General features: G+C 42.2%; 1 protein-coding gene across 2 annotated transcripts in view; it reads right to left on the bottom strand.

Moving 5' to 3' along the window:
* LOC132984896 (glutamate receptor ionotropic, kainate 2-like) overlaps positions 1-22,349 on the bottom strand; it is a 71,417-nt gene that overhangs the window by 15,184 nt on the left and 33,884 nt on the right. For both annotated transcript variants that reach the window (XM_061051925.1, XM_061051926.1), the window contains exons 7-13: positions 7,691-7,834; positions 6,811-6,918; positions 6,583-6,696; positions 6,271-6,477; positions 4,944-5,167; positions 1,166-1,284; positions 55-272 (exon numbers count right to left, since the gene is read on the bottom strand). In XM_061051925.1, coding sequence (XP_060907908.1) covers positions 55-272; positions 1,166-1,284; positions 4,944-5,167; positions 6,271-6,477; positions 6,583-6,696; positions 6,811-6,918; positions 7,691-7,834 — 1,134 coding nt within the window. The remainder of the gene's footprint in view (positions 1-54; positions 273-1,165; positions 1,285-4,943; positions 5,168-6,270; positions 6,478-6,582; positions 6,697-6,810; positions 6,919-7,690; positions 7,835-22,349) is intronic.

Below are 22,349 nucleotides of genomic sequence, written 5' to 3'. Positions count from 1 at the left end.
TATAAAACCTTCCTCATAACATCTGTCTTTAAAGATCTGGGCACACCAAGCTACCTTAAAGAACGTCATGGTTGCCCCGTCCTCCACCACCCCGTACAGGATCTTAGTTTGCTTGGCCAGGTCGTCGGCCGAGTCGATGGGCGACTCCATCCTCTCCACGGTGAGGAAGGCGGCCAGGTTGGCCGTGTACGAGGAGATGATGATGAGGGTGAAAAACCACCAGATACCGCCCACTATCCGAGTCGACAGGGCCTTGGGCATGAGCTCTGAGCCTGGTGTGAGGGAGGTGTTACACTGATAAATGCATTCATCTCGGCAAGTCCTCGCTACGATGTCATCTTCTCTAGGATTGTTACGTTTATTCGAGACGAGACAAAATGAGTCTTAAAAATAACACGTTTTAAGAACTCTCTCTTGAACTTGTCAGCTCAGGCAGATGTGCCACTCGTCTTACGCCGAAGTCACTTCTTGAGAGAGCTCTCAAAACGAGATGATTGTTGGATTTCAAACAAGAGAAATGATCCCGTCTCAGCTTTAAATGACACTTGAGTTAAAAAAAAAAAAAAAAAAGAAGCACTATTTAAAAGAGCTTCTCTTCATATTTAATCAAAGACATTCAGTATCGAGCATTCAGAACAGAGTGGAGAAGTGACAGGCTGTTTGGGCCAGAGAGTCATGTACCCAAGGTAACCTCACATCCTGACTCCACACCCCACTGATCTCTAGGTGCTGATTGGCCAGGGGCAAGAGGAGAGGACACTGGGTATTACAGTTCTATTATAGAGACTATTTATAGACTGTTAAACATGTGAATAAACTCAGCTTTGCTTTGTGAGCTGCTCTTAACATCTATATGCATTTCTTCATGTTTTAATCTCTACTTCCATGTTTAAAGAACATTTTAGATTTATCTGTAAGTGCTGTTTAAATCTGTCTCTGTCCTATACACATATAGGTTAACTCTATGTTGCTGTGAGCTCAGCAGATCAAGTTAAAAACCCATTACATGCACATTTACTCTACGTCCGCCTTTCTGGCAGTGGAACCCCAGAGATCTCTCTCCATTGCCGCTGGCCTGAATAAAACAAACCGACCCTCAGAGACAGTGGGATATAGAGAGCTCCAGCTCCACAGAGCAACAGCAGCCACAGGCGGAGGCAACTACCTTGCTGCATGAGAGCCCCAACTCCAAACCAGAAACTATTGAGCAGCGTAAAATTGTTTTCCACTACATCCGAGTCGGGGTTGCACGGATGCGGGTTGTACCACTCGTACGGGCTAAACCTGTAAAAAAGGAGAGAGCACAGAGACAGACATGTCAGCACAAAACCAAAAAGAACGGATTAAAGCGGCACATACAAAAGGTACATTTTAAAACACAAGAGGATGGAAATGTGTAGGAATCCTGCGTTGTGGCCTCAGGGTCCGAGCTTCTGCAAAGCAAATCATCCCGGCTTTCGCAGAGATCAACTTATTGGCATATTCAAATGCCATCAGTTTATTGTGAGGACAGATCAATAGGCTGGAATGACACTGTCACAGGCGATAATGTCCCAGAGCGTGATGATCTTTTGCAGCTCATTTGGATTCACTGACTCAGGAGCCGTTATGTGATTCCCCGAGCGACTGCAATCACCGTTACTCTGTGGGTGCCATATCCTCCTTCGACCCCTGACAAGAGATTTTCGTTCTTTTTTTTTTCTTCTTCCGTCTAGCTTACAAGAAGCTAACTCTCTTTTCCAAACCCTAGCTCCCCCGTTTCTCTTTCCCAAACACTCTTTCCCACCTTTCCCCATCCTGCACTTCATTTTCCTTCCCCTCCTTTCCCATCCCCTCCTGCTCGGCTTGTTGTCACTGTCTTCAGGTCAGTTGTGGACATTTCCCATTTATAATCCTAAGCAAAAGTGGCACGGCATTAGCGCAAGGTGATTGGGTTAGCGGTAAGCATCGGGAAGTGATTGAGTTTGTGCTAAAGTGGGAGATAGAGGGAACTATATTTATGCAGAGTTGCGGGGCCCCATCAGGTGAGGCCTTCAGGGAGCTCTGTTTCCCCGGCTCGCTGAATGCTAATCAGCCCGCGGGTTATATTTATCTTAAAGGTTCAGACTACACGGAAATGTGACGCAGTTGAGAGACGCACAGGGACATATATAGACGGTGTTTCTGTTGACAAGACACACAGCTGCATTTTACAACACCAAAGCAAAATGTTGCAGAGAGGCATTTTGAGTGTCGCAGATCTCCATATAGATGCGATTTAATCCGTCTTTGCAGCGTAATTAACAGTCCTATTTCACAGGCATGCTGCAACATTTTGTCATATTGCTCTTCCTTTACAGCAATATTCCATCCTCTGAGAATCATCCAGCCTGCGTGGACATGGTTGTGATGACACACTATAATTCTTCCTGTCAACTCCATCAGGACGCCTGATTTGCTGGAATGTCAATGAGCTGGGTCTCCTTGAAACCACAACAGGCAACTGAGACGGCACAATGGCCTTGTGGAGGAGCTGTATGCCGAATGAATTCCATGATGTGTATGTGCACTTGCCTGTGTGTGTGTGTGTGTGTGTGTGTGTGTGTGGTTTTAATGCCTGTGTGTATGAAGCCTCTGGCGCATTGGATGTTTGCACATGTGCCTCTATAGCTGTGTGGGTGTGCATTTGTCTGCCGTAGCTACTTTTGTATTTGCATTGGCTCAATCAAATATTTTCCCTGATGGTTTATTTATGTTGTTAGGATAATGCAGAGCCACATGCCTGAGGGCAGAGTGTGGGTGTCATTGGATATGTGCCGTAGGTGAGGTCGTGTAAATCTGTGTAAATCTGTGTAAATCTATACGACGCACTCTTGATTGGATTGTGTTTGTCCCTCCGAGCGTCTACATGTGTCTTCTGTAGATGTGGATCCTCTGTGTGACCTTTGCCTGCAGCCGGGCCTGTATTCCTGCGGGTCGTGTTCTGCACACCGATCACCAGGAAAACAAAATAAAAAAAAAAAGGGAGGAGGAGGTGCAACACGTGGACGTAAGGTCACCTCCTCATGCCGAGCATGAGGGACATGTCGAGCTGCACGTTGAATTCTAAAAAGATCCTTTTCTGTCCTATTCTCCTTCACCAGCCACAATAACACGACACGCTGCCTCCATTAACTGTCTGTTGGGTTCAATTACTCTGGCTGACATTGTAGATCTGCTGCCTTTCTTCTGTGTTGTTGGAGAGGGTGCTAAAATCTTGGATGTCCGGAACTTGCAACTGCCTGTAATTACATGTAAACACAATAGAATGAAATACAAATAATACCTTTTTTTTTTTTTTTTTTACAGGTGGGCATTTTCCTCAACGGAAAAGATTGTGTGATCTGTGAGAATAGCTTCTGTTTCTTTTCTTTCTTTCTTTTTTTTTTTTTTTTTAATAAAGTGAGGAATCAATTCTACCACATACAGAGCTGGAAGAAAATGTATTTCTCAGGAGCTTGAAATGAGATGAGCTTATTTAGTCTGGAGGAGAAAAAAAGGAAAGTGCGTCCGTGGGATGCTCTTCAAAGACATGAATCCCCATTGAGATTGAGGTGTTTAGTGTTTTATTGTGCAAAACTGGGAGTTCATAAGCGCTCTCCGCTCACTCTATTTGCAGGGGGATTAAAAGGAAATAATATACTCTGCATGTAGGGGATCGTCCGGTCAATCGGTGGCCGTGCAATCAATACCACAATTATGAGAGAACCGGCTCAGCCAAGTGTAGAAAACACTGGACTTCAGGTTTTAAACTTTGCTGAATACTTTGGGTTACAAGCACTATTTATTGCCACGGTGTGCAAGAAGAAGGGCACAATGCATGCACTCAGACAAGAGCATTATAATTTAATAAAAGCACTGAGGCCATTTCATTACAACAAAAGGAATAGCCAGATAATGCATGCTAATCACTTACCCCAACCAACCGTGGAAACAAAAAGAAAGGGGGGTACATTTGCATATTCTGGACTAACTTAGGTGACAGTTGCTGCTTTTTCTCGGATGTGATCATTTTGCCGGTAACATTTGATGAGGTGTGCATTAAACCCAAAATCTCTCAGGAATTGCAGAGGAAGAGGAAGAGGAGCCCTGGGGTTAACACACATCTTTCTGCATGTTCATGCATCGAGGGGCTTTTAGAGGGGTATTTGTAAGAACTGTTCTTGTACAATGTCAGCATTGCACTTGTACATTTCTTACAAGCTGATTAAAGGATATATAAGGGGTTGTTGGTTTTACAGTTGCTGATGCTTGCGCAAAAATGCCAGAAATAATGTGGTGAATCAGCTTGTTTTTTTTTTTTTTAAACTTGATACCAGTGTTTGTCCTTGTTTTAGCTCACCTAATCTGAAGTAAAGGAGGAGATACAATCAGAGGAAACGCCTTTTCTTTCTATTTTTCTTATTCTTTTCAACAAAGCTGCTTTATAAAAGCAAGATAATGAGGTTCAGATTCTGGATTGATTCACAAAGAATTCTTTGTGGTGAGTTTAAGGGCTTGCAGGCAGCTCTGAAATCTGAGAATTGTTGTTTAACACGTTCAGGAGTATCTTAAGGCAACTACGACAAAACTGAGAATTCAAAATGCTTCAGAAAAAAGATTATCCGTAGTGTTACAGCTTAGAAAACAAGCAAAAACACTGGTTTATTCCTTTAAAGTTGAACGTGTTTATCTTAGATTTTCTTTTGTTTTACACCACTGAAGTCGTCTTAGGATAAAGAAGTACTGAATTCCTCTTTCGGGAGTGCTTTCAACCCACTTCACAGCTTGATCATTTTCTCTGAATGAGTTCCCCTCTTCAGGCCCGAGGGGAGGAAGTTACTGCTACGTGTTAGTGAAAGCTGGCAAACAGGAAAGGGAGGAAGGTAGGAGGGAAGGAAGGGAGGAAGAAGGGAGGGAGAGCAATGGGAGGGTTGACATGTTACCTGGCTATGACAAACAGCACACAACTGACACCCAAGCAAGCCAGCAGAATATACATCCAGATATCGGGCGAGAGGGGGTTGAGGAAGGAGAAGACCCCGGGGTTGGTGCCGTTGGGCTTGCGGTACAGGATACTTATCCCGAGCGTCATGAAGGGTTTGGAGAAGTCGATGACCTTCTCTCTGACGTAGGTGATGGCCAGAGGAGCCACGGCCAGGTCTGCTTTCTGTAAGGACATAATAGATGTGGAGAGGGGCAGGTGTTTCAGTCCAGCAATAAAAGACAAGCAATTCAATTAACATCTGATTTCTGTCGACAGGCAGTTTGCCGGATATGTGTGCAGAAAAGAGGAGCTGTGACAGAGGGGAGATTAGAGCAGGGGGCACATTTGTTCAGCTAGATTTGCAGACAGGAGTCTGAGTGTTTTTCTGCAAATGACACGTTAAATGTCTGATCCTTCATCCTTCTCTACATGTGGTGTCAAAGGTGACAACAACTTTTATGACTAGATTAACCTGTGACACACGTCCCACCTGAAAGAAAGATTAGCCGTTTAGAGGGCCTAACACTAGAATAGAGCCGTCTTCAAGAAGTATGTTTCTCGTCAGAGTCAGTCTTTTTTTTTTTTATAATGTTGCTTCTAATGAGAACTTACGAGATGTGGTGAAAATTAAGACATTTAACTTCCTGTTTGTCAACATCTCCATCTTCTCAACTTAATACAGCAAACATTTGAGTTTTAAACAACGTTTTGTTCAAAGAAGGAGCTGTTTCATCTCGTCTGAACTTCTTTATGGAGAAGATTTTTGGGGCGTATCGTGCAGCTCAATCTGATTGTCTTCAAAGCGAGACTGTACGAGTTGAGAACGTCAACGATCTTTCCTGATCAGTGAGGTGGATCGGGGCCGTCAGGTCGATAACCGATATGTAAATTACATCAATATCGGACCTGATACCAATATTAGATCGGACCTGTCCCATGCCTACCTTATATACCGCAGATATGCTATCATTAGCCACCATAAGCTACTTGTCTAACCAGAGCAGTTAGGTTGTACCGCTGTGATCAATCAACGATTATTTCAAACAGTGTGTGTACACATACAAGTAAAGATTGAATTATGGAGTAACAATTGTTCCTGAGTCAACACACTTAAAAAACGATGTCTACAGGTGCTCGGACAAATAAAGCAAAGTCAGAATAAGAGCACGATTTGAAAGAAAGGCTGAAGTGTTGGAGAATGTTTGTTTCACTGCTTTTACAGATGTATGACAACTTTCATATTTTCTGCATCTCACTATAAGCAGAGCTGGCGACGGTTCACTCACATGGTCCATGAGCTCCCGCACCATGCCGTTCCACTGTCCCGTGCCCTCGTCCAGGGCTCCGTACTTCCCGTCCTCCACCAGTCGCACCTCGTAACGGAAACCCAGGATGCCCGAGAGCTCCCTCAGCAGGTCGATACAGTAACCCTCAAAACGGTCGTTCCCATACAGAGGCTTGTCGGACTTCTTAAACATCACATATGGCTCCTCCTGTGCGACAAGGGGAATAAAAATGGTTTAAAAGAGTGTCTGTTTTGTTCTAAGCGTTTTCTTGTGTGTATGTGTTGATTGTGTATTGTCAGTTAATTTGGCTACCAGTATGGTGGATACACGCAGGGATTTATTAGCCAGAGAGTCTGTGATGTTGGACGTCTTGCTTTTGTGATTGTCCGACATGTTCAGGCCGCTGGGAGGATCCCACGTTCCAATCTGTCGAAACATTTTAGCGTCAATCAAAATCATGCTGTCTGGTCTATATCAACACATCACGACAAGCACTTCCTTATTCCTTAAGGATCAAACAAGAGGTAATTAAAGACACACCTTTTCCAACCCCTCCTCCTTCAGACTGATGACATCAAGGTCAAAGTCTGTCCTCAGGCCGTTGGTCTTATTGAAGAGAACACGTCCAGTCAAGCCATCCCAGTGCGCCTGCAGGCAGAAGCACAAAGCATTATAAACTGCACCCCTCCACTCCTGACACAGTCATTCCAGTAACCTTAAGGTATTGTCTTTCTCAAAAATATCAATCCCTCTGCTAACCACATAACTTTTTCCGGTCCTAATTACGAATTCCGCCCTGCTCACCCCTCGCTGTCTATCTCGACAACATAACAAGAAACAATAAAGCAGCGGGGAGAGAAGCGGGTTTGACAGGTAAGAGTTCATTATGCATGTGCTTCATTGTGCTTGAAGTTTCACTTCAAAGCTGCTGAAGGAACAGACGGGTACGGAGAGTGATAGCGGACGCAGGTGGGGGGAGAGCGCCAACTACTACAATGGGCTCATTCTGAAAATTACCTGCAATGATACCATCCACAGAATGAAAGACCTTTTGTAGAACAAAGCAAACAGCTGACCCTGACTGGAGTTAGGAAGACGCACAGAGGCTTTGATATCCACATGGGTGGAGATATGCATGCAGGAAAAGTGGGAGAAAGGGAATGAAACATCACAAAAAAACATGTATTTACTCTGGGTATTATCGTGATTACTTTATCAAGAAGATTCTTGAGAGTGTAAGGTGTAAAAAAAAAAAAACATATTTTAAGGATGTTAAGATTAGTTAAAGATCACAGCAGAAAAGTGATGCGAGCAAGTTACTCTGATCTATTAAAACAAGCTCAATCTACTCCATTCAGCAGATTCCAAAATGTCAAAGGTCACCATCTTGTGCACATTGAGGGCATCGATGGCCTTGTACCTCTTTGATGAGGCTGATGAAACGCCCCCCAAAGCGCCACGGCTTGTGTCGGTTACACTGCAGGGAGCTGACGGTGATCTGCTGCGACTGCTGCACCGCCACCGCCACCACGTGCACAGCGTCGTACATCAGCGCTGCATCAGTCTGCAAACAAGGTGGAAAAAGGGGTAATATAGTTAAGACATTTTTTTACAACACCCGCCAATACATATGTCCACATGACCGGCCTTTTCAACGGGCAATTTGTTCACCTGCAGAGGAGGGTAAGAAAGTGCGAGCAGTCTTGGGTGACTAGCTTCAGCCGGGTACATAAATTAGGAGGAACGCCAGGCGGTAAACGCCCCGCACAAATGGCAGCAGTGTCTCAGCCTGTTAGTAAAAATACCCAAGCACTGTCTGAGGGAATGAGAAAGCTCCGCCAGGGAGAGTCTCTCAGTGGAAGGCCGGGCCTGTCACCGGGGAAGACTAATGGCTCCTGATGGGTGTGCCTGCTCACAAGAGAGAAGGGATGCAAAACAGGCGCTGGTGCAGATGGGAGCGACTTGAACTGGGAGACTTAGCGTAACGTGATAACCACAGCACAAAGCAGAACTGGGACACACCAAGGAACTGCCTGAGTGATAGCCGTGCAAATAACCCCAGAAATAAGTCATCAAAGGGAGTAAAAGCTCAGCTGATTTTTCTCACACCGACACACTGAGATTTATCTTCACACAACACTTCCTCTCTCCTCACAGTTTGCGACTCTCCACATTTACCCAGGTCAACCCATTACGGCTTGGCTCGCATCCGCTTTCCATGGTGAAACGCACTGTGGTGATCTTATTTGACAAGTCCTGGATGACCAACCTGCATGCCAGGGGAGTATGAAAAATAACTCTGAGAGCAGAAAGGATCTGCAGATATAAGGTCTTTGTGGATGTGCCGGGCTGTCAGGGAGAATGAACTGGACTTGGGCGCTCAGCAGGAGACCAATGAGCTGCTGTTCTGCTCGTAACAGCTCCGTATGTCGTCTCTATAGGCGCAGAGGAGCATCCCTGCCATCCATGTGGAAGAAAAAGAACCCAAAGAGGGAAAAAAAAAAAAGAAGTATCCTATATGTACAATTACTCAAACAGAAACTCATGTTGGCAGGTCAATTACAGAAATAATTCTTACTTCCAAGAGCTAGAAAACAGAAAAGTCAAGACAGAAAAGAGGGGAGGTTAGTTTATGTTGTGGGCAGACTTTGCTGTCAGTTTTTGCTCGTCCCCCTGTTCTTTTGGAGTTGGTGACTGCTGAGGTCAAAGGCAGCTGCAGATCAGAGGATGGGAGAGCCATCGCTGCTCTCTTTCATCCACACTGCGTCCCTGAGAAAGAGGACAGCCTGTGCCGTATCTGCTTCCCCATGTGCAAGCAGCGTGTGAGTGAGTAAGTGAGTAAGTGTGTGTGTGTGTTTGTGTGTTTGTGTGTACAAGTGCTGTGGCGTTCATGGCCAAAGCTGATTAGGCAAAGAGTCTGATCTATTTCTTGAATAGCAGGGAGGAGTTCTGAACACTGCCAATATCCAAACACTATTTTCTCCACTGAAGAGCGAGTTCATCACATCCAATCATGCTATTATTCTGTTACCAACTATCCAGGAAAGACGTGATTGACTGGAGCCTCGTTTTTATTTATTTTTATTTCCACAGACATATCTTCAAAAGCAGTCCAATCAGATTTGATAAAAGTTCTAAGAATCACATTCAGTCTTAGTGAACTGAATTTCTGCTTCAAAAGTTCAAGATACATTTCGAATTCATTTATTCAACAAATTCACTTTTGGAGGAGACTTTGAGTTTGACTGCGACTCGGTGGAAATCATGCAATTCAAATTAAATCTGCCGTGCTGCCTTCCACTGTTTTTTATTTTAATTTGAGTTCCAAGTTTGACCTTTAATCTTTCCTCTGACAGTCCAACACTTTTTTTCCTTCCATAATCAATCAATAACACATTCCTATTCTTCTATCTGCCAACTCTTTATTCATTAGGGTCAAACTGCAGCGTGCAGGCCATCTACCAACAAAGTGCTATAAATACATTTGGCGGAAAAAAACTAAAACATTGACAGCTTAAGTTGAAAGTTCTGCTTGGAAGTTTATTTTTGTTTCACTTTTTTCATACTTAATTATGGCTGAGTACAAAAACATAGCTGTGTTACTTCAGCCTTAGCTTGACGTGTAACTACTTTGTTATGATCTATGTGTGCAGTACCTTGGACTTTGTAATGATGAGAGTTCTATCAGCAGCTGTGTAAAGATGTTGGAAAACATTTTGACTACAAGATCTATTCATTAAATATATGTTTTATAGTATAAAACCTGCTGTGAAAGCTGCTGTGTTTGCACTCTGAGGGCCAAACTACTCCCATCAGCCTCTTTGCTGGAGTGATTTATATCTATCAGCTTCTTCTTTGACTTTACAACCAATCCAGGACATATTTCCCTCCTCTTTTAACTTTTGATTTGCTGTTATATATCAAATATTGTCGAGGCTCAAACGATTTGCATGGCAGAGATCTCCTTCCTACTTGCCTTTGGAGCAGAACAATTCCTCAAAATCCCTTTGTGATGGAAACAAAAAGAGGCTGGCATCAAGTGGAAGACAGAGAGATCAAGGAAACGGAGGATGTGGGGGGGGGGGGGGGGGGAAGAAAAAACGTGAAATGATGGCTCACGGCTCTGGCAGATTGCATTCAATTTAAAAACAATCCAAAAGCGATCTTGATATTTATATCTGAGCCGAGCTCGGGTCCTGTGGGCTGTTTTAAGTGCTTTAAGTGAAACCAATCTGAATGCCCCGGGGACACTCAGCCTGAGAGTGGAAAGGGTTTCAAACAAGATGCCCAAAACCTTTGTTGCCTGTCTCTCTTTCTCACTGAAACACCCACATCTGAAACGCACAATCCCTTTTTGCTGCAATAAAAGTACATAAAAGTGGTAAACACACCGCCTGGTTGCTGGAGCTGGGTAACATGAATGGTAAGAGTTTTTATTAGGGAGCCAAACAGCAAACAAACTGGTTTGGTTACTTTCATTTTCCTGCTCCTCCAGACGACAAAATGGATCTGTCTTCTACAGTCAGAGGTCAACAAAACTGACACGAGCACGATTTCATAGTTGATTATTACAAATACTTCACCCAGATAAGTTGTTGTAACAGCATGATATAAAGCTTGTCTAGTGTTTAGAAATACAATCTTCAATCATTTTTGGTTATTAGTTTTCATTCTGACTCATATTAACTAGCTAACCAGCTAAATTCACAACTAGTTGCTACAGCTAGCTTACTTTAATATTTGTGTTACTGTCAGCTGACGAGCCCTCTATATCCTTTTTAATTATTTTATTTAGTATGTGGCAGTATCTTCATGTTATTGTTCAACTTACTGTTGTCTCACTGTACACTTTTCTCCTTATCTTTTCTGTCTTTATTTGCTAAGAGTAGCTAGCTAGCAAGCTATCTTTTTTTTCCCATAAGCATTGATGCTACAACTTCACGGCTGTGTCAAACATCACACACTCGTTCCCTAATAGGCACAATAAAAGAACATTTTGGATACTATTTGCTCACTCCCCGGCCGCCGACAATGACATCATTGCCGTGGCACAACTAAAACGTGCAGCTTGACGATCCACAAGCCGAAACGTGTCGGTCTAATTTGTTACTAAAGTTGATCTTCATACTACAAGTGTTGTTATTTTGGTATTTTAAAATGTCTTGTAAAAGGCTTAGGGTTAGAGTGACGTAAAATGTCTTTTAAATGAACATACACATCGGCCTCCTTTCAAAAAGTGTTTTTAACCCAACAGTGTTTTGTAAAAGTTCATACTTGATTAATTGGTACTTTCTCCACTTTACATATTATTTTTCAAACACTTGATGTCTTATTTCATCTCTGCATGCACTCTTTTTCGTGAATAACATAAAAAAATACAAGTACACTTGCAGAAACTAATTAGGATGATGTGTACACCAGACACACACACACACACACACACACAAAAAAAACCAAAAACATGAACGCAATCAGACATAGTGACAAGCCTCAGCGTGGAAGCTTCCCAGAGGTATGCCTCATTTGTCGTAGTTACATGCAGTTTCCTCATTTAGAACAGGTGAACTGCAGGATCCAGTGATCTACCTGCTGTGTGTGTGCGTGCGTGTGCGCGTGTGTGTGTGTTTACACAAATACTCCTCTTTACTGCATCAGTATTCACACCAGCTCTCCACCTGTGCATAATTCCATAACTCCTCCGATAATGTTGCACCCTGAGAAACTGCATCTCTCTGTCTCGTCTCACCTCTCCGCAATCAGTCATCCATTTCCCAGAATTCCTCAAAACACAAACACACACACACACACGTCTTCCAGTCTGGCGACGGAATTGTACTGTGGCTCCTTGTGTACAGTGTGGAGCTCCAATGTTTATACATATCATATACATCTGATTAGCCCTAATGAGATTAGCACTGACCTGTTATTCACCATGCATCACTGGGCTGCAGCTGCCAGCTACAGAGCAACAACACACACGCTCGCACGCACACATACACACACCGGCGGCATTGCCATCAGCATCAGAGTCAGAGTGTCAGCGGGGGAGAGAGAAGCTCATTGTTTTCTTGAAGCTGCAGTCACTGTGCCCTCAGATCGCAGACAGACCCATGGGGTTTGATGATTTGATAGAACAAGGAGGTAATTATTCATTTCATCCCATACTTTATGTGTGTTTGTGCCGCTTCACTGCACTGTGGGCCAAAGATGTTAGTCAGAGAGAAAAAAAAAACCTGCCTTTTAAAAGCCTTTTGGTTTTTAGTAATTACATCTTTACTAGACCAGTAGTATTATGTGAAAGACACCCTCCGTCCATCATTTAAAATTCTACTTCAATCACAATACCCAATAATTCCCCGCTGAGTGTTTTATCTGCCGTGATGAAATCCTCGTAAAGAGCAGGGAAACCAGCAGAAAATGTCAGTTCATTAAATGTAATGAATTTCATCTTTAGCTAGAAATACCTAACTTATAAGTAACCGAATACTCTGCACCAGGATGACTCAGATTCACCAACCAAAGCCGAGTACTGAAACGAGAAGCTTTTACTTTCACTTTATTTGAACATGTTTATCATGACAATTTGGTTGTTTAATTTCTTGTATCAATGACTGTCCCTTTGGATTTTCACTTGCCGTTTTCATTTCTCTCACTGTGATGCATGTTAATCATTAAATCTGAAGCCGTTTGGAACTGCGGTAGCTGTAGATGCAGCCAATGAGTTAGCTTACCGCACTGATGATAGAGGACTGAGTTCAACAACACTCCTGATCAAATGACTTACGATGAAGATTTGGGAAATACAGCTGTGCAGTTGTTGACTTTCTTGATAAGGGTTTAATATGAGGATTGATATTTATGACTCCATAACAGCTGGACCCTGTTACAGGTTAGATTAGTCTCACAAAGCCACTTGAAACAGCTAGCATGGCTCTGTCCTGTGGTAGCAAAAAAAAAAAAAACTTACATTGACATTGATTACATGACTATACGGTTTAACTATGTTCATGTGCAAGTATACCTCTGGTCTTTGTACTGATTAAACAAACAAGATGAATAGTGTTAGGCCGTTTTTGTTGACCTTATTTTGACAGAATCAGGCTAGGTATTCTCCCAAGCTAACCTCTCCTGGCTCTAGCTACCAAATGGATGAATTAGACACGCTTGAGATAATATTCTGGCTCTGTGGGAAACCTGAATGTTTTCTCATTGAAGCTCCGGCCAACATTGTCATGAGAGTTCAGATGTACTGCTGATGTTTTGGTGCAAACAAATATTGATAGAAAAATATATATTTATTAAACATTAAATTTCAAACACAGTGCTTTTCCTCCTGTGAGAACAGCTGAATAATGTTGTTTGAGCCTCATTAAAGCTGTGTTTCATTATCCCACTTCCCCTTGGCTCCAGTGTTACGTAACGACACTTGTCACACGGAGGCAACTTGAAGAGCAGGGGAGAAGTGGGCGGGGAATGAGTGGTGGATTCAATGGAAGGCACTTGACCCTGTTGATCCTCAGTCGCGACGTATCGTTGGTTGCGTCCCTATTATTTGCCTTGCAAGTTACTATTATTACAACGTTGTGGTGGGGATTTGTGTTTCCCTCTAGGTTAGCTTTGTTTTTCCTCCAGCTAAAACTTTGACGTAATCATTTAGGTAGAGTAGCCGCACTGGAGGGTCTATCATTAAGATAAAAAAAATGGAAATAGAGTGGAATATTGCTATTTTAAATGGACGCGATACCTATCTTAAATCAATGGTGCAGACTGAAGTGGGGGAGCAAGAGAGGCTTGGGGAATCTTATCCTGGACGCCCCCCTCAGGAATCAGTCCACTGTTCTTTATGCTCTGTCGTTGTGTCCGTCGTCGCCCAGCACCGTGTGCACTGTGTTGCTGTTTCTTTCGTTTTTTGTTGTTGTATTGTCTTTTTCTTTTCTTCTTCCTTTCTGACTCTTATTTTGTCACAATTACTGTTTTTGTTTTTTGCTTTTTGTTCTTTACCCTACAAGTACTAAGATGATGATCTGTCACCACTATGTCAGTGTGTACTTGATGAAAAATGCAATAAAATGTTAATTGTCATTGTGTAGTCGTAGGCTCTAAAAGGGTCTATACTGAACTATTAATTTGAATTTTAAGTTTCATACATTTCAGTGTCTCAAATTAGTCTCAGTATTTGGATGTTTTTCCTCATTGACAGTAAGTTTTATTGTAGTTAAATTATAATGTATGTATGTATTTCTGGCACTGTTGAGTAACATCAGATTCTGGGTGATGAAACTGGCTCAGTGCACTGAGAATTGTGCAAACTTTCACTTCTGGTACAAAAATGAAAAGCAGGAGAAAACAGTGAAATGTGACGTGTGATTTATGGGGCATATTATGTCTGTTTCAGGCCTGCCGGCAGATAAGGAAGAGCAGGCAGTGTCAGAGGATTCTGGTGGGGAAAAAAAAAAAAACCCCTCGGGTGACTGCGGCTCAGCCTAGTGCAATCTTTCTCACTGTCCCAAACTTTTCCACTCTGTCTCCCTGCATCCCTTTCTTTCTGACCGCCTTATTCTGCCCCCGTCCACTTCTATCTCTCTCTCCTTTTCATCCCTTTTGTCTTCCTCTCAGTGTCTCCCCTCCGCCTGCTCCACTTGCTCTCTACAGTATTTCCCTGAGCTGTGCGTGGATGTTTCTCAGTGTGGGTATACTGGGGGCTTTGCCAGCGCCGTCACTGCCATTTTTCCGCTTTTTTCTTTTGTGCGTTGGAGGTTTAATCCCTTTCTCACATTGCGTTTCCACATGCAGAGGCAGCACAGCAGCCTGGTTGTACTTTATTTTCTTTTTTAAATGAGGTTTTTGTCACAGGGAAGTGAGACTGGCTTCTTCCAGCGAGGACCCCTGGGTAACAGATCCATTGATGGTGCTGGGTTTATGTGAAAGCGCCTTCATGGTTTTATTGTAGATTTAAATAGACTTTAAAGGGGGATAAAGGACTACACTGCTGAGTTTTGGGTTTGAAAGAAAAGGGTCCGGTGGGAGCAGTGAGAGGGTGAGCAGAACTCTGTTTGATGAATGTCTTTAAACATTTATTCAGCATTATTGTACTGTTGTTAAAGTACACTTATCAGACAGTTACAGAAGCTTGAATGCTGACTTCACTGTGAACTTAGATTAAACATTTTTATCAATGTCAACGTGATATTTTCTTTCAAGAATACATTACCATAACATGTATCAGCATGTGCTTGTTTTACCCAAGAGGGCCGATAGATTGTACATTTGAACTTTGGGGAAAAGAGTCTGAATGGGAAAGAGTGAGTAACCTTATCAAAAGTTAGAAACACTGAACAGTTACATTATGTGAGATTAACATTACACCATTTAGCATCCACAACTAGCAGCTTTATGAGCCTGTGTTTAGAAACATCGAAGCTAAATTATCAGCATGCTAACATGCTCTCATTATCAATACTAGCTAGCTGATGTTTAGCATTTTAAGCTGTTTTGCCATCTCAGTTTAAAATGCTAATATTTGATGATTAGTGCTAAACATAAAGAACAGCCGAGGCTAATGGGAAAGTCATTAGTTATCCAATCAGTTGATCAGCAGGATGACAGAAAACCTACATTTACAATTTTTTACGAGTGTTTAGAATTCAAATGTCTGCTGCATAGTCGAGGATTATCGAAATGGTCAAATTTCCTCATGAGGGAGATGTCTATAACAAATGTAACGCCAATCCTTTCAATTTTGCCAAGGAACATAAATGTCGACCACACAGGGGCACTAGAGGAAAAAGATGTACACTATCTTACGGCTAACCATCCAGTAGTTGATAAATAAAAGTGTTTGGACCAGCTGACAGGACCACGTTGTCATCTGTACAGATAGCATTGAGCTGAGGATATCACAAATTGTTGTCGTAACAAACTGCGCCTGATGAATATCAAATATGATGTCCCATGTACCTCACTATTTTAGGTTGTGAATGCTCTGAGCTGTGGTGTCCCAGCAGACCCTTCAGGCAGCAGCATGCTGTTGGCAGCATTGTCCTCTTCAGTGTCCACACTAATTAGCACCACGCTGCCTAACCTACATCTGATTAAGTGGCTGTTTAACATGATGGCCTTTTCTCATATTTAATCAACCCCCAGCCAGGTTTAGCTAAAAAGGCTAGTAGGTGCCCACTTGACAGTTTTTTTTTTTTTCTTCCCCTGTGATCATCAGCTTCACTCTGAAGCGTGATGAAATTGTGAGTTACCTTAAAGTGACAGCCAAACGTTAGAGCTGGACTTAGAAGGAGTGTAAAAAGGGGGGTGGGGTGGAGGTTTTTTTTGGAGGTCTAAACAGTCCTGCACATTTCACTACCATCTGGTGAGCACTGTGGCCAGAGACAGAGCGAGAGAGAGAGAGAGAGAGAGAGAGAGAGAGAGAGAGAGGCAGCATGGCGGCAGCCCACACTTGATTCATTGCCTAGACAACACAGGCTGTGTTAATTACATCTGGGTTGCTGCTAAACAGTGGGCATTTCACAGGGGTCATTGCTGGGGAGGGTGATGCTATCAATTTGAAAATGGGTACAACAACTTCTTTTGTTTTTTTTTATAGAGCATGAAATGAAATGTTATTTCTAGAAAATAACGCAATAATAAAGCAGAGCAGGTGTTCTACAATAAGCAAACCGTATGTTACTATCTACTGTGGCTCAGTTGGTTGTCGTCTCTCAACCGGAAAGTCGAGGGTTCAATCTCCTGCTCCTGCATCAACATGTCCGATGTGTCCTCGGGCAAGACACTTTACCCCGAATTGCTCCCGCTGCAGCGTATGAATGCGTATGAATGGGATTAGTTGCTTCTGATGGTCTCACTACATAGCAACCACTGCCATCAGTGTGTGAATGTGTTGGTGTGACATGGTGTAAAAGCACTTTGAGTAGTCAGAAGACTAGAAAAGCGCTATACAAGCTCAAGTCCATTTAATGAATTACTAATTATGAATATTAATTACTAATGCGAGGGAGCATTGGTGCTATTTTTTATTGTATTCATAATCATGATTTATTTGGCTGCATGTCATAGGCATAATGCATGTTTCAAAGGTGTGAATTTGAAAAAAGTATGAAGAATATTTAAATATGATGGAGCAGCTCTGCATAAACATTTAGAAGTGAGTGCCCTGAATTTAAAGTTTAATCATGTTTAATAAGCTAAATGTGACAGCAACAGTCATTGTGTATAATGTCCTGTATCACATTGTTGTTGATTGGATAAATGTCTTTAATGGTGCTTATAGAATTAAAATGTATATAATGTCAAATGTTATATTTTAGTTGGCATTATAGATTTTTATATTTGAAAGTATCTACTCACTCACAGTTGGACAACCAAGCAAATGTTTAATGCAAATGTCTTGGAGTACAGGTATAAATGAACCGTAACTCTTATTCATTTAGAATTGCTCTTAAGTACTCATTGTGAGTAAAGGACCTCATTCATTTTCACCCCTTCCAATGTATTACTTTGTCTTTTTGTTTGCGTTGTCTTTAACATACCAACATCAAAGCACACCTCTCTGTATAGAGTGAGTGCTGTATTCCATTCAAATGAATACTCTATACGCTCTCACTATATACATACTCTATAGAATATGTGTGTATGTGTGTGTGTGTGTGTGGTTGTGTGTGTAGGTGGGTTGGCCGGGCTCTTGAAGAAGGATGATAACTTGCCAAGACCTCTCAAGGCCAGCCAATATCCCTGAGCATAAGTGTGACCATGACACGCACGCACGCACGCACACACACGCACGCGCGCACGCACACGCGCACGCACACACACACACACCTCCTGGGGTGGACTGTATGATAGTGATCTGATGATGGTTGTAGTCCCTGATTGCACAGGCTTTTATTGTCCTATATGACATCAGCAGGCGCCTGCTTGCATTACTGTCGAGGAATGTCTGCTATGCAGGGGAGTGAGGGGGTGATACTGAATGAGGATCATTTTAGAGGATCTTTTTGTTGTATTGTTCAACCTTTTATACCTATTTGTATTATACTTTTTCTCCCCTATAATCGTTTTATTAAACATGGAAAACCGAAAAACCAAACAAGACTTTTGAGTCAAAGTTGTTAAGAGGGAGCCAAATCAAGAGAAAAAAAGACATGATACATATTCCTCTGTTTTTAGATGGCCCCCCCCCCCACCTCCTCATCTCTCTCCTGCTGCCTGTTTTCCCTCACAAAAGGCTTCTATGGGGCGAGGGAGCATTGGTGCTAATAATGTTGATGCTGTGCCAAGCCCAGCTGGTGGTGGCCGGCACAGGGCATCGAGTGTCTGCTCTCCACAGTCGCCGTCTTTAAAAGGCTCGCTCCTCTGCCAACTGGGATCAGAGGGAGGGAGATCACACTGCTGTAATGGACTCAACCAACCTGTGAACCTGTGTGGAGCTCCGTCTGTCAGCTCTGTCTGTGCCGCTCTCAGACACAACACTGAAGCATCATGCTATTTAATGTTAATGCAAAGAATGAGGTATGTTATGACAGGACGGGTAAGGATGTTGAGAACAGGGATTTTTTTTTTTTTAATTCAAGGTCACAAGTTAATTAAAACATCATCAGAAGAGAGATAACAGGATAATTAACCGGATGTGACAAGAAAACAAAGGGGGTTTACTCTTGTTCAAAATAATGTAACAGAGATCATGAGTGCCATGGCAGCATGCACTGATAGCATCTTGACAACTGTCGCAACAAATTTAAGCTGAGGGATTTATTCAAAGAAGTACACATTACTAATGAAAGCATCAGACTGTACTCTCATTTCTTTTAAATAATGAATCCTACAAATCGGTTATGACAGGGTTCCTGAAGGTAGAAATCAGGTGTAAAAGGAGCCACGCACTATTTCATCTCCCAGTTTATTCTTGTAACTATAAACTGAAATGCCCCTCTGGGAAAAAAAAAAAAAGTTTTCTGTATCAGAATCTGCATCATTTTCAAATTTACCAAAAAGATGCTGTTAACATGAGAAAATAAAGGTCGTTTTCCGGGGATAGATTTTCACGTTTCTATGAGACGACGGACACTTAGCTTTTAAACAAGATAAATTGATGACACCATTGGAAAAAAAACTATTGTAAGCACAGGTTCTCTCAAATTCTCAAATCGTGAAGCTGGAGAGCAAATTGTAATTGCAGAAAATGAAAACCTTTATGTAATTTTAATGGGGGAAAAAGCTAATCTTTTATCACATTAAAAACAATATTTGACAAAGAAACTGACATTGAGTGTTTTAATGGTTGTAAAAGCACATCAGTTGTATCTAGTTTACAAGATAACAATGGCTGCACTGTTATTTCAAGTTTTTTTTTGTGTGTAATTTTCCACTTCGATCCATTGCTTGTAATAAGCTGCCGTGCACTTTATACAGCAATTAAATAGTGATGAGTTAAAATAGCGATAAAATATGAGTCATGCTTATGAATGGCTCGGAGTCTGCAGAACACTTCTATGAGGATATTAAATGTACTGTGGAGCTTATTTAAGCTGCAGGCTGGAAACTGAAGTCCGTTTGAACAAATAAAATCCCCAAATACTGAATCTAATTTCCAGAAAAAAAGTTTATTTGTGCAATGATTCATATCAGGCTGAATTACAGTATCTGTGTTTGTGTGTGTGTGTGCGTGTGTGTGTTTCCTCGTCCCAATATCATATTGACTGGGGAACAAATTTGGCTCAACAGCTACACTGAGGACCCTCATTTGGAGGGAACGTTGTGTGAACGGAGCTCGCTGGGGGAGGGATTCATGTGTCGGTATTTCTCTTCCCTTTGTTATATTACAGGCAGCCGCGCGCTACCAAACAACAATCCAGCCTTAGAGGCCAAACCTGAGCCAAGCCGTCCCCTTTGGAGGAGCCTTCAAACGTACACATGGTACAGGATACACACACATACACACACTTGTATGTAAACATGTGTAGTGAAAAAAAACAAAAAAACAGAGTGAATCAGCCACCTAGCAGGTCCCTCGATCCTGTTTTCACTGTGTGGGTGGCTTCTACTCAATTCCCTGTAGTGCTTGTTAATGCAGCAAGGTGTCTCTCCACCCCCCCCCCCCCCCCCCCGCCTCTCCCCCTCAGTCTCTCTCTCCCTCTGTGCATTCCTCTGCAACCAGCTACCTCGCTGTTTTCCCTCTACAGTTTCCTTATAATTGCGAACTTAAATACACTACTTGAAAAATACATCCTGTAGTAATAAATGAGCTTACACGTTTTAAGAGCTGTTCAATACTGTACCTATAATGATACCATTATTAACAGTATCAGTGTTAGCCAAAGATAATGCCTAAAATTGAGTATTGGGAGCTGTGTCCTAATATAAACAAATCATCAAGGAATAAAAGACAACACATTTAAAGCTGTGGATAACATTTGAGTTCCAGCCAGCCCTGTGGTTACTGCCTGCGAGTGTGTTTTAATACAGGTCCCAGAGTTCAGTTCAAAATGAAATGTATCGACCAGTAGGGACAGCAAACACACCTTGAGCGGCTACTCTGTCAAGAAAATAAAAGAGGACAAGCAGCCAGTGTACGTGTGCAAAGAGCAGCCAAACCAACAACCTCTGGCTGAGGGATTCATCGTGTCATTCTTTAAATATAGAAGACGGATGAAGAAATCATGATCAAATCCTATGCATTATGAAAAATGCACGTATGCCCCAGATTTTTTATCCAGGAGTGGCCTTTCATAAGAGCAAGTAAGTGTTTCCATGAAGGCTGCAAATAGTGGAAGCTAGAGGTGTGGGAGGAAATCGATTTGCGTCAGATTCAGATTAATTCATTTCAAAGATTCTGAATCGATTCAAAATGTCCCTTTTTCTTTTTTTTTTTAAAACCTAATTTATTTCGCCCTGAGCAAATTTTCACCAGCAGTAAGTTTGTGCACGGCAAACCCGCTGCTGGCATTTTCTGCGGTCCAACCTCTCCACCTTCCTTGTTACATCTATGCAGCAGGCTGTGTGGCTCGTTAGCCGCGCTGCTAACAGTAGTTAGCGCTCAGCGTTGGTACTGTACGGCTGTGTCCGACATACTAACGGACTGCCTGTACTGTCTATGGAGCAGATGAGACATTCAGCCTGTCAAGTTTTAACCCTCTGTGGATTCCATAATCCTGCGGGTAGGAGGAAGCCTGACTGAACGTATTCAATATACAGAGTCTGAAACATGAAAGTGAAGTATACTCTGAGAACGATTGAATTGCCCGAGCCCACATCACGGCGGCGTTAACCATTCAGGCTTGAGATGTATAATCATCAAATGAATCCCTATGTTATGTGTTGTCTTCTATTTTGTGATTTGTTTTATCCAGTTTCAGTTGGAAATACGTCACAACACGGCATAGTTAGATACTCTCAAAGTTCAATTTCATTGTGACTTTAATGTCCGATAATAATGTGACACTCTCAAATAGTAAAGTGCACAGCAGAGTAAATCCTTAAATAAGCACTCCTTTGTGACAAATAAGAAATAAATCCAATGTGAGATATTGACATATTCACACCCCTAGTGGCTCTTGTTCAAAATACTCACAAGGGTCATGGTTTTGTTTTGGTTTGTGGAATGTGTCAGGATTACTGGGACTGGATAGACTGTCATGTCGCACATCGCAGTTTTCATGTTGCAGATTTGGTATAATTGGACAAGGCATTATTTCCTGTCATGTATTTGCGCCCCCATTGGGGAAATGCAGCCTGCCATTAAGGAGGATACACAGAGGCTCTCACAGAATGAAAAAAAAACAACATATTTTTTCTGTATTTATAAAACCTTAAGAATGACCTAAATTAAAGAAATACTTCACTGTATTGTTTTTGTCTCACCCCTTCCCGTTTTAATTATCTGTATGTCATCAAAATCAGTTTTTAATCAGCGTTTTTTATGACTGCACAGCTATTCAAGAGGAAGACAAAAAAGAAATTCACAGTTTTTTGGGGGGATAAATGCTGCGCTGTTGCTTTTAAATCATTGTCATTAGCAATTACTTACAGCATCCTGGGAAAGTTTGCTGTGTGTGCATGTTCTTGAGCTGATT

This window comes from Labrus mixtus, chromosome 12 (genome assembly GCF_963584025.1).
Source record: "Labrus mixtus chromosome 12, fLabMix1.1, whole genome shotgun sequence".
In the NCBI taxonomy this organism is placed as follows: domain Eukaryota; kingdom Metazoa; phylum Chordata; class Actinopteri; order Labriformes; family Labridae; genus Labrus; species Labrus mixtus.
Note: the sequence above shows the minus strand (reverse complement) of the source record. Positions and strands in the feature narration are given on the sequence as shown.